Source organism: Aspergillus aculeatinus (assembly GCF_003184765.1).
Source record: "Aspergillus aculeatinus CBS 121060 unplaced genomic scaffold BO66scaffold_5, whole genome shotgun sequence".
NCBI lineage: Eukaryota > Fungi > Ascomycota > Eurotiomycetes > Eurotiales > Aspergillaceae > Aspergillus > Aspergillus aculeatinus.
Window position 1 is genome coordinate 131222 of NW_020291474.1, and position 16497 is coordinate 147718.

Here is a 16497-nt window from a genome sequence, read left to right on the forward strand (position 1 = left end):
CCAAGATTTGCCACCTCAAGCAAATTAAATTATCTATAATACTGGAAGAGGGTTCTGGTCGTGGCAAGCATCCCACCGGCATGACAAATATGCTTACCTTGAGCCTCCAAATGGGGAATGTGGGTCATTGGACCACAAATTGAAGACCCCCTCGACCACTGCAAGACTCAAACCCGTTATCCAGTTGGCTGAGGCCTGAAGACCGGCTCCACCTCCCCTCAGCTAGCGTCCTCGTATAACCCTCGGTGACCCACACTGAGGGTTCGAAGTATGGCTTTGGTATCACGATAGCCGTTCATTTGACCTTTTCTCGACCGGAAAAGATTGATGATCATTGGGATCATGTCTCCATGGGCGTCGGGAAGGATCGCAGGATTCGGCGAAGGTGCGCCCATCGAAGGGCACGCTAGAAAGTGTTGAAAGCCGAGTCCTGTGGCATCATGCTCAAGCGACTTGTCGAAGAAGGTTTAAATATCGGCGTCGAGGAATACAGTGGCTTCTTGTAGCATTCCAACCAGCTTAACAGTTGCGCAACATGAAGTTGTCCAGAGATCGCTTGGCTATCACTTGGGGCCTTATGGCTGCCCTTGAGGCAGGCCTAACCGCGGCTCAGTCGGCCTCCAAACCGCCCAACTTCCTCTTCATCATGGCTGATGACCAGGATCTGAAATTGGACTCTCTCTCGTATATGCCTTTCACTACAAAGCACATGCAAGACAAGGGAATGTCCTTCGTCAACCACTTCGTGACTACGGCCCTTTGTTGCCCGTCGCGGGTCAGCCTCTTGACTGGACGGCAGGCCCATAACACGAATGTGACAGATGTGCATCCCCCATGGGGTAAGTTGCTGCCCCTAGGCCTGCCGCTCAGAGACTGACCGGAGATAGGTGGGTATCCTAAGTTTATCAGTCAAGGGTTCAATGACAACTACCTTCCGGTCTGGATGCAGCAAGCTGGGTACGACACATACTACACCGGCAAGTTGATGAACGCGCAATCTGTCGAAAACTACAACAAGCCCCATGCCGCCGGGTTCAATGGCTCTGACTTCGTACTGGACCCCTACACCTACGACTACATGAACGCCACGTATCAGCGCAACCACGACCTGCCTGTCAGCTATCTGGGCCGTCACACCACCGAGGTCCTGACCGAGAAAGCCATGGGCTTTTTGGAAGATGCTCTTGCCGGCGAACGGCCCTTCTTCCTCACCGTGACCCCGATCGCACCCCACTCGAACATGAACGGGACCTACGGTGGTGGAGCCGGGCCGTTGTGGATGGATGAGCCCATCCCTGAAGAACGTCATAAGCACCTCTTCCCCGACGCCAAAGTCCCGCGTACGGCCAACTTCAATCCCAAGGAGGTGAGTCCTTCACAATCTATCTTTGCCATCCAGCGGGCCCAGGTTCTGACCGTCGTAGCCCACCGGTGTCAGCTGGATCCACGAACTCCCCTACCGCAACCAATCCGTCATCGATTATAACGACCACTACTACCGACAGCGACTTCGAGCTCTACAGGGTGTCGATGAACTGGTCGACTCTCTCATCACCCGCCTGGAGGCGAGTGCCCAGATCAACAATACCTACATTATCTACACGTCCGACAATGGTTTCCACATCAGCCAGCACCGGCTGCCCCCGGGCAAAACCTGCGCGTTCGACGAGGACATCCGCGTACCGTTCTTCATCCGCGGCCCGGGGATCCCTGAAGGCCAGGAGCAGGATATTGTCACCACTCACATCGACATTGCCCCCACGCTGTTTTCTCTGGCGAGCCTGCCGCTCCGCGACGACTTCGACGGGACTCCCATGCCCGTTGCCGAGGTCGAGGGCACGCTGCACGAGCATGTAGCGGTCGAGTACTGGGGCCAGGCAATGCTAGAGGGTGGGCTGTCCAACCTAGGTACATTTATCCGTCCCTTCACCCCCGCAAAAGAACTCCCATGTGACTACTGACACCCAAGAATGAAATGCAGGCACCCCCACCGTTCCCAACAACACCTACAAGGCCGTTCGCATCCTCAGCCAAGAGTACAACCTCTTCTACTCCGTCTGGTGCAACAACGAGCACGAGCTCTACGACTTGAGTGTATGTTGCACTCTCCCCAGCCCCACTATATCCTCTACTGACCAAACTCAAATCCAGACCGACCCCTACCAAGTCAACAACCTTCACCCGCACGTCTCAACCACCAACGTGACAATCCTGGGCTTTGACATTCCCGCGGTGATTGATCGCCTGGATGCTCTCTTGCTCGTACTGAAGTCGTGCCAGGGCCGGACTTGCATCAAGCCGTGGGAGGTCCTCCACCCGGACGGGTCGGTGAATAATCTGCTGGAGGCCATGGATGGCCGGTATGATGGGTTCTATCGCGACCAGTCCAAGGTGTCGTTTGATCGCTGCGAGTATGCCTATATCATTGATGCGGAGGGGCCGCAGACGGCGCTGGCGTACAGGAATGGATACTCCTTGGACCAGTGGATTTAGACATCGGTGCGTGGCGGAAGGGTTGCCTCCGAGATCTAGCCGGTTGGATTGTCGAAGTGCAGCACTGCCCAGAAGAAGCTACACTTCTGATTTCGTTGGGGCTCTAACTGGGACTGAAAGAATGCCGGGACGATCTCACCGGCCTGCTGAATATATGTACGATGCAACACGTCGGTACTCCGACTAGAATATGCTTGTGAAAGAGCAAATGAGATAGTCAATACAACTAGATATTTATTCTTGTTATATTAGGCGGGGCAGAATTCTTTCGTTGACTGCCGCGATTACCAACTCTGAAGCGGCAAGTGGCGACTCCGGGAGATCCGGTGGGATGGAAATCGTGGATTTGTGGAGCCGGTGGGATGGAATCATCATTTCTATCTCCCCCTTCTTCATCAGGCGAACACACAAGGTTCGTAGGAAGCAGAAAGCAGAAGCAAAGCAGAAAGATGTCTCCCTTGCGAAACACTGGTCCTCGATTTAAGTGTCGAATAGCTGGGTGCAACTCCAGCTTCCAGCGCAAAGAGCACCGCAACCGCCATGAAGGGCAGCACACGGGGGCCTTGGCCCGGGTCTGTCCCTTTTGCGCCCGTTCATTCTCCAGAAGGTACGTTAGAACTGGACGGACAAACATTTGAAAATGAAACACTAATCAGCCTGCAGTGACTCTCTCCGTCGTCACATTCGCCTGGACCACCACGACGACCCACAAGCATCCTCAACAACTCGCACGGCCCAAGCTTGCCTGGGCTGCCGGCAGGCCAAGACGCGGTGCGGCGGAGGCAAGCCCTGCAATCGCTGTCGTGCCCAGCCCCAACCCTGTATCTACCACCACCGCCCCCAGCATCCACAACAACCACAACAACCACACCAGTCACCATCATCTCCTGAAGTTCAGTCTCTGTCTCCCCAATCTCTCCCATCTCCCCCCACCCAAGACAATTCCGTCTCCCAATTCACCCCCTACATCCACCTCTACTTCACCCACTTCCACCCCCACTGGCCCATCCTGCATTGCGCCACCTTCAGTCCCCCGGACGAGCCCCTGCTGCTCCTGCAGGTGGTCTCCATGATCGGTCTATGGGTCAGCGAGACCCCCTCGGCGCGCGAGGCGGCGATCAATCTCCATCGCAAACTGGGATCTTCCATCCTCGCACAGCAGGTAACCCCGCTCCCCACCGGCCGCCCGACCTCCTATCCACTATCCACAAATTCAACGCTAACTCAACCTCAGGAGAATTGGGCACGCCCCATCCCATTTACAGCGGATCCGCCCGACCATGATCCCACTGCACCGACACAGGAGATCGTCTCGCGATGTCCCGTAGCCACCTACCAGGCGATCCTCTTATACCTCATCTTCTCCCTGGTGCTTACCCGCGCCGGCCACGGCCCGAGCCACGGGAGCAGCAAGCCTCCGCACGCGCTGGATCTCACCCTCCCCCTCTCCCCCGACGACACGCACATCCTCTCCGTCCTCGTCACCACCTGCCTCCGCAACAGCGTCTTCTACTACCCGCTGATGCTGGAGCGGTACCACCGGACCGTCGACTCGGTCGCGTGCATCTGGGTCGGGGTCGAGGAGCTGAAGCGCCTCGGCTTGGCCATGCACAAGGTCTGTCGGCTGAGTGGGCATGCAGCCCAAATGGTGGAGGGAGAAGACGAGCGGGCCAGGGTCGGCGATGGGCAGGAGGAACACCGCGGCGTCGTGCGTCTCTCGGACCTGCAGTTCCCGCCGCCGGATAGTCGGCATCTCTGGGAGGCGCAGTCCAACCCGGAGCTGGCGCGGTTGCTGCAGATCGAGGCGCGCAGGTCCGGGGGCGCGTCGGCCCCGTTGGACGGGCGCGAGGAAGGGAATTGGGTCTCGGCGTGTGCGAGGGTGTTGGCGGACGGGATGGATACTTGGTGGTTGTGAGTGGGTGCATCATGATATACTACGATAATTCTCATTTCCGCTGTTGATGGTCTTAGACTTGTTGCCTATGACGTCGTAGTTTAGAGACGATGTAGTGAAAGAGAATTGCTGAATGAACTCTTTCCCGTTACACACATGATACCTCCCCAGCAAATAATGTTTCTGACCCGGTTTTCTGGTAGTATCGTCAGACCTCTACTTCGTAAATACAGCACTGACGCAATGTATACTCTCTGGTGTCACCCTTCCAAAAGATGTGTGTATATGTGTGTGCGTATTTGCACCCATAGTAAATCTGCTTAGGGCTTTGAAGCTGTTCCGGGAGGTGGTCAACCTTATGGGGACTAGTCCCTCCAGGCTGAGAGTAGGATCGGAAATCTCCAGCCGGCGACTCACCAAAGCGCCGCATGAACGTGGAAGGCAGTAGACAGTAGTGCAAACTACTGACCACGGTGGCGAGGGCAGCGACATTGATCCGGACCACGATGTCTGGGAGAATTACATCGCACGGTCGGACGACCCGGCATCTGGCCTGGCCCTCATTCCTGACCCGTGAATTGAGGGGAAGGGATTTGCCGTCTTGAGATGCCACCGTCTCCTGGCACCGCCGTGTCGAGAAACCCCGCTGCGGACGCGGTCGGCAACATGATACTGCCCCATACGTGTCGATCAGAGGTACAATCACATCTCGTAGCACACGCAAAAGGTGGAAGCCGATGTGAAGAGACGAGGCGGCGTTGCTGCCGGAAGCGTATTTCCCAGTGCTGCGGACCGTCCGGTGCAGGATGTGCATGACGGAGGAGAGGAACAAGGCCCGAGAGGCAGAGGCTTCTATTGAAGACATAGTCGAGAGTGCGACTGCCGAGTAATGTAGCAGGGGAAGGAAAATAGGCGAGGCGAGGAAGGCGCCATGATGCTGTCAGTTGTCAGCAATTTGATCAAGTATGTAACACTAGAACAAAGAAATGTATGCCGAGAGAGTCCCCGAGTGGTGAACCATTATTCCAGAACAGAATACCGCTAAGACAATCAGCAAGACACACCTCCTATCCAGTTCAGCAGAACCCGCCTATGCAAGACATTTCTATAGCTTCATCGCATGAAAAGCGCAACTTGCGGATTCTTTAGCTCACACACCCCACAGCATATGGCAAACTCTGTGCCGCTGCGGTACGGATGTGGGATGGTGGGATATGTGGGATGCCGTATGACAACCATCTAAGCTTCTAGAAGGCATGCGGAATACTCTACATGGAACAGATGAGGCTATCTCGCGGCATTAGAATTGCTTGGCTAAGAATCTATCATATAAGATGAATGACTAAGTTAATTCATTCATGATGAGTCCGGTGGGTGAGTGGGCGAGCGGGTGGGTGGCAATGAGGCTATTCCGGTGGGAGGATCAAAATGAACTTAGGAGAGGAAGCAGTAGGAAAATAAGGTATATAAGGGCGAAAAGACACCACATAGCCTGCAATCCCCGCTTCTTCATCAGCTACATTCTGTCACTCACTCTGATACCTTTCACTTCATCAACCAAAGAAATCTCAAGCGAACCAATCATCTCACATCGAAATGCCCGCCTTCCAAGGGTCCGTCTCCGTGACGCACATCACCACTGCGACAGCGATCATCAACATCAACGGCGTACGCTTCCTCACCGACCCCGTCTTCTGCCCCGCGGAGTCCGAGTACGAGTGGGACGGCTGGGCCAAAGCCGACTGGGCCGGCTGGGGCTACGAGCAGCCCCCACCCCCGGTGAAGCTGCGCAGCCAGGCCGGCCCAGCGCTGCAGCTGCACGAGCTGCCGCCCATCGACGCCGTGCTGCTCAGCCACGAGGACCACGTCGACAACCTCGACCCCCTAGGCCGGCAGCTCCTCGACGGCCGCCAGGTGTTCACCACCCCGGACGGCGCCCGCAACCTGGCCCCGCGGCCCGGCGTGGTCGGCCTCCAGCCCTGGCAGACGGTCGAGACCGTCCTCGGCGGCAAGCGCTTCCGCATCACCGGCACCCCCTGCCAGCATTTCCCCGGCGGGGAAGTCACGGGGTTCATCGTGGAGTGCGACGCCTTCGGGGTGAGCGACGAGGGCCTTCCCAACGTGGTGTACTTCTCCGGGGATACCGTCTGGATCGACGAGCTGGCGGAGATCCGCAAGAAGTGGCATGTCGCGGTTGCCGTTGTGAACTTGGGCAATGCCTTGTTCCCCACCCCCAAGGGGATGCTGCAGATCACCTTCGACGGGAAACAGGCGGCCCATCTGATGCGCGTGACCGGGGCGGATGTGATGGTTCCCATTCATTTTGAATCCTGGGAGCACTTCACGCAGCATCAGGAGGAACTGCGACTGGTGTTTAAGGAAGAGGGGGTTGACGACAAGGTGTGTTGGTTGACGCCCGGTGTGGAGAAAACCGCTATCTAGGTGTGGCTTGGTGATTGAACCCAAAGGACCTCAAAAAGGTTGCCATGGAGAAAAGTCATCGATTAGACTCTAGAGTGCTGCTTGCATTGATTTGGTTTTGAACTTGGTTTCTTTATATAGATAATTTCCATTCTGCTAGAGAATTGTCAAAGTCACTTCTTCCTGTCACCCGCCGACTCCCGCCATTCTGTATACAAGAATTAGTAGATCCTACTGTGCTAAACGAGATTAAGACTGCATTTTATTTATATTTAAAGATATAAAAAATATAAAAGTAGCCCTTTCACCGTTTGAAACACAGTCACTGTTTTGGAAAGTCGAAACAAATACTGTATAAGCCCGGTTAGTCCGGCTGTTCTCACCGCGGCCGCGGCGGCTACTATAGTAGCAAATGCAGTCTTCCTATTTATACATAAATTGTAATTAAAAAACATGTTAATATGTAAAATTACACATACATTGTATTTCATACTTTATAACAAGTATTTACTGATCAATTAGCGTTCAGAACTCCGCCTGTACGCCCTGCACCACGCGCTCTATTAAATTTGATGTTGAAATTTCTGGTGTAAATAGTATAGCAGAACGGCCGTTTGAATGAACTGCAAGGCAGTTAGAACTGTGCATCGAGTTTTTCTGCCGGTCACATAATATAGCCTGTACCTATTTTGGTATATAAAATTCCAATGCACCTTCCTATTTAAAAAGATGAGCCACGCCCCACCGCCTAACGCAGCATAGCTAGGAGCGTAAGTCTGGTGATACGGATGAGAAGCGATAGAGGAGCTGAACAATACCGGGTAGTCCCATCGTGGCATCAAGCGGGAATAGCTTGATTTCACAACCCTCGGTTATCCAACTATTCTCTCAGCTGCGGTATGAATTCGGCATGGGAAAGAACGATACCGAGGATGAGGGCGGACATTCTCCCGGAAGGTAGATGAGACGAGTCATGGGAAGGACGGGTGTGCCATCCATCGCGGACGGAGAAGCAGGGAATCGAACTTAATTAAAGCAGGCTCCTCTGCCTGTTACCTGGAGACTTTTTCTAGTTCTTTGAGGCCTAGCTGGTTAGGCTGCGCACCACCCGCTACGGCCTGCTGCTCAGATAGGCTTCCATGGCTGAACTCACAGCACAGCACATCCACATCCCCAACACCAGGGTATCCAGCTTACTAACATAGGTGTTCTCATCGTCTATGGACTGTTGCCAACCAGAATACCACACCGACAATCTATGATTAGCCCTAGTGGCTGTAGAAAGACTGTTCACTGCCCCTCCTTTGCAAACGCCCTCACGGACACGTGACCTGTAAACGGCTTTGAGCTGGGTGATGGACTGTCTTCCTTTCAAATTAGTATAGAGAATAATTCTCGTGCTGTTTACCAGACATCCTCCACTGTCATTATAAGCCTACTACCAACATAGCTTTGAAACCTCCAGGTATCATATTCTACTTGTCTCTGGATAAGACATCCGGCCTCACCCCGTTTAAGCCTGTTCTACTATCACTCTTCCATCCATTTATCCTGCTATATCTCTGGCTTCCAACTTCAAACTATCGAGTACCTGACGTGATCAATTCTCAACCAGCATCTTCTAGCCGTCTCTCAGTAGCGAAGAAGGCGTGACTATACCCATCCAGATCCCCCGTAACTAACATACAATGACTTCTCTCACATCGATCTGCGCGAACTGGAGTCCCGAGAAGGCGGAATGCAAAAAGGAAGGGCGGGCGACCTGCAAGGAATGCTTCCTGATTACTGTCAGTGCTATAACATGACTACTTGATTCCCAGATGTGTACTGACATAGACCTCGACTTATAGTATTGCAGCAGAACATGTCAAGTGGCCCACTGGTCTGAGCATCGGAAGGACTGTAAGTCCTTCTTGAAGAAGGATACATGGCATCCTGCGTGGATCCTGGAAAGAAGATTCCCTGTGCTCACGAAAGGCGGCTTCGAGATGTTTGAAAGGAGAAAATACCTTTGGGGCACCGATGCTGCGATTGATGTCTTGAAGCTTGCCTCCAATGAAGGGGAAAGCTACGCTAAGGACCTTCGCCTTTTGTTTGCTGGTAGGTATCAAATCCCGTCTAGTCTATTCTTCTGTGCATGACTAACAGGCTGTGTCGATAGCCTCAGGAGACCTCCGCAATGTCGTCAGAACCGTCGCCGACCTGCCAACCGCCTATAGTGGCCCCCTTGATATCACAATCAATGACCAAGATGAAGATGTCGTGATCCGGAATGTGATATTACTCCTTGTGGCACTTGTTGTCGATGACCCCAATGAAGCTATCGACTGCATAATCCACCTCTGGTACTCGGCACTTGTACGGCAATCCGACATCCGAGTGCTCTCGGATCGCATTTGGCCCCTCCTTCAGGACGTCTGTCACACCACGATCGATCATGAGCCATTGGAACCCGTTTCAAAAACCTGGAATTTTAGGGCTTGTTCGCTGAGCGTAACACTTGGACGCGCGGTGTGGTTCCGCCTCCTGTCCTATTGCAACATCCCATCTGGCTTGACAGCTGAGAGTGCCCAGAAGATCCGCACAGGACAGGCTTTTGGTGCTTCAGAGAAGGACCTTCACGATGAGCATATGATCTTCCTTTCTCCGCGTCAGCGGCTTGCATACCATAAATTCAGACAGGACGGCCTTCTACTCCCATTTGGTTACCCTCGCCGCGATTTTGTGCAGCCAAACCCGTGCGTTCAGGTACCCTCGTAATGTGAGGAGATCGGTACTGACGCGAGACCAGGACGTTATTCCAGTATAGAGGAGTCTGGCCTCTGATGGCTCGCGCGAATCCGCTGAGTGGATGGTCGCTGAGAGACGTCCTGAAGACACACAGCGGGCCCGCCACGGCAGACGTTTACGGCAAGCTGTTCTGCTACCTCCACAAAACGCTGGCCCATTTTGTCGAGCGATTGTCCAGCACAAAGATTGCCTTCCAATTCCATCAGACTACCGCGTCTCATCTTGTAGAAGGTCTCGATAGGGGTACCTTTGACCGAATCGAAGTAAGTATACAAACCTACCAGCAAACAGAACCTCTCCCCCCCTGCAGCCCCACTGATCACGAGTAAAATAATCCATCCATCCAGTACTAAGCATCCTCTCCCAGCTCTCGAATCTTGCAGACAACAACCACATGGGCGCCTATCATGCCCTCTCGACCATGGTCCCCTTGCTTCGGCCTCCGCAGCAGAATCCACACGCCACCCTCATCACTCTGTTCACGACCGCCATCAGCAGCGGCACGACCCTCGACGAGGGACTCACATCCATGTTCGCCGATCCTCAAACCCAAGAACTGCTAAGAAGATACAGCCCGGAGACGGAACAATGGTCTGTTTTTGATGCCGCATCCCTCAGAAAGGCCTCCGCTCTCCAGCTCTTCGCGCCAGTCGACAGACTCTTCGATAGGTGAGTACGCTGAGCACACAACGGATGCACGCATCCCAGTGCAGTGGACACGAGCAAGCAATTATTAACACTCTCGATAGGTATCTGAAGACATTTGCAGTTCTGGATGTGGCCCGCCGGGTCGGCGCGGTGATCAAGGAACCACACAGCATCGTTGCGAAATGGCCTTACCGGATGCAATTGCGGCCTGATCAGGAGGGCGCGCTGCAGGAGCTGAAGCTCTGTCTGCGGGAGATCCGATCGAGTAGGGAGCGATATGTGGAGTGGAAGCGATCGCTCTAGGGCCTCGGTTGGTCATGCTGTGGTACTTTGTAGTGGTTTATTTACCGGTTGGCGGTTTGATTTGTTATTGTGTTATGATGGAAGATCTTTGCTGAGAAGCTTTGTTTGAGAGTGGATTGTATCGCCTGGGTTGATCAGTAGGGGCTTCGGGTTATTCGTTGTTCTGGGCCAGATCTCATGTTGAAGCTGATTGTGGTTAACTGGAGAGCTCATGAGAGTTTAACTTGCTGTTTCGGTGTTAGTCGAGGTAGCATCTGGGAGCTATGCAGCGAATACTGTGGCCGGGTGTACGTTCTGTGGTCGACGTCGTCCTTGTTCTCGCTCTGACAGGAACAGGAAGAAAATGCTACAGCCTCCATGCCCGTGACGTGAACTCTTGCGGTAGCTGTAAAGCAAGAATCAACTTTTCGGTGAAGCTGCGACGCCTTTACAGCCAGCGTACTAGCCTAGCCCTTCCTCTCCACACATAGTGCCTGCCCATACAAGCTGATATCGTAACCGAGCGCAAGTCCTGCACGAGGCGCTCGAGATTTATGGACAGGAGAACTATATCAGAGGGTGTGGAAGCAAATCCCGGGGCGAGGGGAGCGATGCCGCTGGTCGCATTGTGAGCAATCTACCCATCAGAGAAGCGCAACTGTTCGACCTGGACCTGCGTTGGAGATTTCAGAATAAATCAACAGAACCATATCATCTTGTCCCCCGGTATCAAGGTTATTACTTCTCCAATCTATTGTACTCCTGGGAGAGAGTGTGGGTTGAGAAACTACTATGTACATCGATAGGATAAATAATGATGGTCAATCTGCACAGCAAAAGAATCTACCAGTTCAAAGATGGAATGTTGCTATGCAGTGGCGGGGCAGTACCCATGCTAAAATCAGACCAGGTTTTAGTACCACGGTACTGAGGGCCGAACTTAAGTTGGTGGATCTAGTACACACTTTCTTTGAGCTGTCACGTGAAACGGGGCAATGGCGCATCTGGGAGCGCGTCAGACTGAAGATCTGGAGGTGGCCGGTTCAAGCCCGGCTTGCCCCATTTTCTTTTTTTACCCTTCTTTTTTTATCATCATTGCAATGTCTTCAGTCTGTCTCCCTTTGTTAAAATCTAGTGACTAATCGTCATATTTGACAGTCCAAATGTGCTACAATCACGTTCTCCGATCTGCCCATGGCTCTCAAAAGTTGTAATGAATTTTGATGAAACGAGCTAAAGATTATCGAGCAAAGCCTGCCTTGAAGTGAGGTCCCTGAACTTGACTCGACTTGATGAAGTGAAAGCCATGCTCCTAGAATCCCCCTCCAGTAGTTTCACACCCTTCGATATGCACCAGTCAGGAAAGTGTCGTAGTGGTACATGATGATCCTTAATTAAGATTGGCATCCAGGAGGAAGGGCATTCTGTGTTGATTGTGAGATCAGACTCGCTCAAACATTGCTTGAGAGTCTGGTCTCTGCTCAAATATTGCTTGAGAGTGTGTTTTCTGCGCAGTGTTGACTTGGGCTGTCGCAAGAGCTCTTTCAGATGGACGAAACTCGCCCAGCATAAGAAAGATAGGGGTCCTGGCGTGAACGCTGAGGTATCAATCCAGTATTCGATATCTTTCATCCGAATATAATCTCCATTTGGCATCCACTTAGCGCCAATTTTGAAGCTTTGTCCAGAGCGATGATGATGCTGATAGGGCTTGTCGAGGTGCTTAGGGTGCCAAAATCGGACAATTGAGGTCGGGGGCTGTTGGAGAAGCATCCGCCGCCAACTTGCCTCAGGGCGCAAAAACGCTTCTTCTCTCTTTTCGGATGCAATGTGAGGATAGCTCCACCAGCCACAATAGTCTCCTCCCACTCTACATTGCGTGTGAAGTTGCGTGTAGATGAATTCGGGCCAGATCTTTCTCCCACGAGAGGATTCTTTCTGGGTTTTCGTTGCGGCTCGACAGGAACATAGTACAGGGCCTGCTGAATCTTGCGCGAGCTCGTGATCAGATCTTTCCATGTGAAACAGACTCGGGTCGAGATCAACAACGTATGCATGTCCAAGTTCAAGAGGATTGCTTCGAGGAGCTCGGGAATAAAGAATATCACGGATGGGTCTGACGAGTGGCGAGCCTTGCCTTTGTGGTTCTTCTTAACTCTTCTTGGAGAAGGCATAATGAATAAGCGTTGTCGTAGTCGAGACTGAGCAGAACGAATGCGAGACTGTTGTAATCTCATAACGCCAGGATGACAACGAATGACTCATTTTGTTCTATGGTCGTGTCACAGACAACTCAAAAGTATGGCCTGCTTGTTTCGTCACTGTTTTCAGGATGGCGGAAATCAATCTCAGTGCCTGGTGCAAGTTATTCTCGGCATAAGGAAAATGACGGCAGTTGCACATCACACCGCAGCCCACCGGTCAGAAAGTTTGTTTTGTCTGTCCGCAGGTGAACAGAATTCCCTTCATAGAGGCGGAGCGGTAGCCACCTCTGGCCCAGCCCCTATATTTCACCTCCTGGTAGGACAATGACACCTTCGGTTGTCCTTGGTATGGGGTTCCAAGCGCTGGTCGGGAGGGCCTACTCCAAGGTAGCATGCAAGTGCTAGGTTCTCCCTCTTGGTGGGTACTGGGAGATGACGAGGTTGAGGAGTTACGTGGTTAGGGCATCGGAGTTATCGGGCTTGGGGTGAGGTTTTTGTCGAGATTTCGGGAAAGGGTTAGTGATGATGGTAGTGGTGACTTGATGGCTGCATCAAAACATAAGCAGGGAAAAGCATACTGTACTTGCAAACCAGTGCTTTGCAGGTAGAAAAGGCAAAGTAGAAGAGGAGATGAGGGTGGTTAGATGACTTGTGCGCAATCCAGCCCGACCTCTATTACCAGGTCTGTTTCCATGAGTTATACCTATCTGTTACTAGGATGCTTTCAGGGGATGTGGTAGGAGTTAATAAAAAGACAAAAACATACAACAGAAGGGATTCGCTGGTGGTCACCCACCCAACTACTAACCTCCCGGCGTGTGGCTTAAGTACGGCTGAGCGGACGGGAAGCCCTGTTTTCCACACCCTGTGGTCGTATGTGCTGGGTAATTACACAGTATAGTATATACGCTGTGGAATGAAAATTTTTGTTGCAACGAGGGTCCAATCTACTCTGTACAACAATCTTCCTCTGTACCATGCTACTGATACTGCTATAAGAACTCTCGATGGAAATTAAGCTTGCCCTAAGATTGTACCAATTATTGAATCGCAATTAGCAGCGTGCGCAACAGCTGAGGGCCTGGATGTAAACGCGGCCAAGAAGAGAAGAAGCATTGAGCCTGTGATATATATAAGGCTGCAGACTAGCCTGTGTAGCGTGTAGACTTTCGACGAGGCTCACAGAGGGTTGATCTTCGATAATCGCAATAGTCATGTCTTTCGCTTGCTCTGCCCATTAACATCCCCCCCGCGAATTTGTTTTCTGCCACCTGGAAAAATTTGTGTCCAAGTAGTATTTAGCCTAGTACTGCTTTGTTGTCGGTGTCCCCAAGTAATTTAGCCACGTGACCAGGCGATTCACCAACCGAGTTGAAGGATTAACTACTAACTGTGGATCCTCCCTATAACGAATCAATTGGGAAAGGCCGACCCGTTCACTATAACGAGGATTTCTTTGTAGCCAGTATAGGTTTTTGCTGTAGAATTGGTGTAGATATACATTCTCTTAGACTGATCCTTGAAAAAGCCAACCACGTGATCCATAAAATCCTATCTTCCTAAATAGATATAAATCCTTACTTATTCAGGTATACCTCTTCCTCTATATAGCGAATTTCGCATGTAGGAATAGTCTCGACCAACGAATTTCATTATATGGCGAAAATAACGAAGTTATTATTGGGGGCGGAAATTCCCCCACAGCAGTTGAACCAACCAACCATCAAGATTTCATGATAACGATTCACATCGCCCATCCCTGAGTTATAAAATCGCTTAGATTATACATCTGATTGGTTGTAGAACAGAGATTGGTTTAATGTATACTTCTAATTACTCATCCATGACATCCGATCCCTAAGGGGATTGCTTAGCTGCCATCCCTACCATCCAGTTTAAAGTATTCCAGATGAGCTCTTTCTGCCCTGCATTCCATCTATAGGTAATCACGGAGTACTACAGAGTAGTGAGCTTGTCAGCAAATATTATGACTATAGCTATCAATGGATAGCGGTACAGTACCTTTTGTGATTCGTCCAATATGACGAAGTCAAATTGGTTACCGTCGGTGATCACACCAGAACAGCCAACCCTGGCTTTTTCTGTCTTGATTCTTGCGTAGTTCACTGCGCCTAGACTAATGTTAGAAACAATACTGATATTAGTTGGTGGCGGAGATAGGGAATATCTACCCATGTATCCCAGTAGCTGCGCAAGTTTTCCCTCCCAAACTCCATTTTCTCTTTGCTTCGATAATCATAAGTTGTGTGGAAGACATGATTTCAATATCATACCAGACTGTGTAATCGGATGATCCGGAAGCCTTGATATTTGTATCCCGGAAAAGAGTCTCGAGAATTACCTCAACACCAAGTCTCATGTCACGAGCATGGTCCTCTTTGGTGATGCGGTGGTGGCACATTCCATCCGATCCCTCTGTTCAATTATGCAGTGCACAAACACCCTCCACCTTAGTCCAATCCAATCAGATATTTTCCAGCGGCAATAAGAAGCCTCCCTTTGAACTGATTGGAAACCGAGACCCTGCTGGGTCGACATCTCTTCGGTGTGGTGAGTATTGATCTCAGGTCTGCACGTCAGGTTCATCCTTTCGTTGGACTTGAAGCCAGCGCGCGCAAGAGCAAGTGTGGCACTGTGATACGTTCATGAGATAGTTCCGCGAGGCTGATGAGTCGTCGTGTATAGCGGGTCGCTTGAAAGGCGTCAGAACTTGAGCATCATGTTCCCCCCGGCTGTCCTTGGTCTCGAGTGCCAGTTCTTGTAGCTCTATGTCTTTGATTCTTTGGGTCAGTCTCCGGGACGTATGCTCGAAGTGAGTAGAGCTTACCAGGGCTTGTGGAAAACAGTATGTGATCAGCATTCCAATTCATCATTGAGGGATTCTCGGTTATCCCGAAGTAAAAGTGTACATCATTCATGTCGAAACTGCTGAAGGAGACCGAGCAATACTCATCTCCTGGACGACTTTTCTGCTGAAGGCTGTCCCCTTGTTATTCATCGTTGTTGAATCCGTTATCCACAAGATTGCCGCTTTGACTGAGGCCATGAGCGACCGTAGTTCTTTGATAGGATTCGAGATCTTGCGACGATTTTCTTTGTAGGGATGATAGTGGATCTGCTCGGGATAATCGGGAAAGGAAAGGTTCATTATTCGAAGTGAAAAGTAACTGCCAGAGTTCTTTCGTAGGTCCGATCAGAGACATCGAAGATGATCGAAGATGGAAGGTTAGTTGATTCCAAAGCGTAAGGGACTTGGTTATCGAGGGAGAAGTGTGGACATCAGTTCCGATCTTGGAAGCCACGCAGGCGACTCTTGCCCCATTTGCACTACATACACCTGAGTAGAAATGCAAAGAGTTCACTCGTATTATTTATTCACATATTGTGGCTCGATAAGTGGTTAATGATCACCCAGATCCGCAGGTATTCACACGGTCTCTGCGGCATTCATAGCGGCCGCTCCTTCCTTGGATCCTTGAATTGAGGAGTCGATGTCATTCACCTCTGACCACCTCGATGACTAGGTAAAGAGAGTAGAACAACAAACACAAAACCATTTCCCTTCTGTATCAACGAATCTTTCCTTTACATTTGCCTCTATCAAGTCTATCAAAATGCCTGCTCAACACAGTCAAACAATTTTCAATTCTACATAGTCACCAAAGAACCTGATGGAGACGGCTTTCTCGTCAAGAGAAGATTCAAGGACATGAAGGCTACGAAGCAGATGATCTCCCTCAGCAA

General features: G+C 51.3%; 6 protein-coding genes and 1 non-coding gene across 7 annotated transcripts; 5 read left to right on the forward strand and 2 right to left on the reverse strand.

Annotated features, from left to right (window-relative positions):
* Positions 1-535: 535 nt before the first annotated feature.
* On the forward strand, positions 536-2493 carry BO66DRAFT_468272 (sulfatase family protein; the record flags this gene model as incomplete). The annotated part of the gene is made up of 5 exons (XM_025652636.1): positions 536-839; positions 888-1366; positions 1425-1908; positions 1982-2094; positions 2152-2493. The coding sequence occupies 5 exons, from the start codon at positions 536-538 to the stop codon at positions 2491-2493; spliced, it is 1722 nt and encodes a 573-aa protein (XP_025507661.1).
* Positions 2494-2942: 449 nt separating this feature from the next.
* Positions 2943-4494, forward strand: BO66DRAFT_459460 (Zn(II)2Cys6 transcription factor; the record flags this gene model as incomplete). Its single annotated transcript, XM_025652259.1, has 3 exons — positions 2943-3100; positions 3157-3655; positions 3728-4494. The coding sequence occupies 3 exons, from the start codon at positions 2943-2945 to the stop codon at positions 4406-4408; spliced, it is 1338 nt and encodes a 445-aa protein (XP_025507662.1). The 3' UTR covers positions 4409-4494.
* Positions 4495-4707: 213 nt separating this feature from the next.
* BO66DRAFT_434833 (uncharacterized protein) lies at positions 4708-5252 on the reverse strand (the record flags this gene model as incomplete). Its single annotated transcript, XM_025650803.1, has 2 exons — positions 4708-4721; positions 4805-5252. 2 exons carry the CDS (start codon positions 5250-5252, stop codon positions 4708-4710), a joined length of 462 nt encoding a protein of 153 aa, XP_025507663.1.
* Positions 5253-5983: 731 nt separating this feature from the next.
* On the forward strand, positions 5984-6829 carry BO66DRAFT_313897 (MBL fold metallo-hydrolase; the record flags this gene model as incomplete). Its single annotated transcript, XM_025643408.1, has 1 exon — positions 5984-6829. The coding sequence occupies one exon, from the start codon at positions 5984-5986 to the stop codon at positions 6827-6829; it is 846 nt and encodes a 281-aa protein (XP_025507664.1).
* A 1667-nt stretch (positions 6830-8496) lies between these two features.
* On the forward strand, positions 8497-10566 carry BO66DRAFT_366006 (uncharacterized protein; the record flags this gene model as incomplete). The annotated part of the gene is made up of 6 exons (XM_025645240.1): positions 8497-8595; positions 8659-8908; positions 8970-9546; positions 9600-9861; positions 9966-10267; positions 10348-10566. The coding sequence occupies 6 exons, from the start codon at positions 8497-8499 to the stop codon at positions 10547-10549; spliced, it is 1692 nt and encodes a 563-aa protein (XP_025507665.1). The 3' UTR covers positions 10550-10566.
* A 951-nt stretch (positions 10567-11517) lies between these two features.
* On the forward strand, positions 11518-11590 carry BO66DRAFT_t39. Its single transcript has one exon. It is a non-coding gene; the product is annotated as a tRNA-Phe (tRNA).
* Positions 11591-12156: 566 nt separating this feature from the next.
* BO66DRAFT_434836 (uncharacterized protein) lies at positions 12157-12702 on the reverse strand (the record flags this gene model as incomplete). The annotated part of the gene is made up of 1 exon (XM_025650804.1): positions 12157-12702. One exon carries the CDS (start codon positions 12700-12702, stop codon positions 12157-12159), a length of 546 nt encoding a protein of 181 aa, XP_025507666.1.
* Between the last annotated feature and the right edge of the window lie 3795 nt (positions 12703-16497).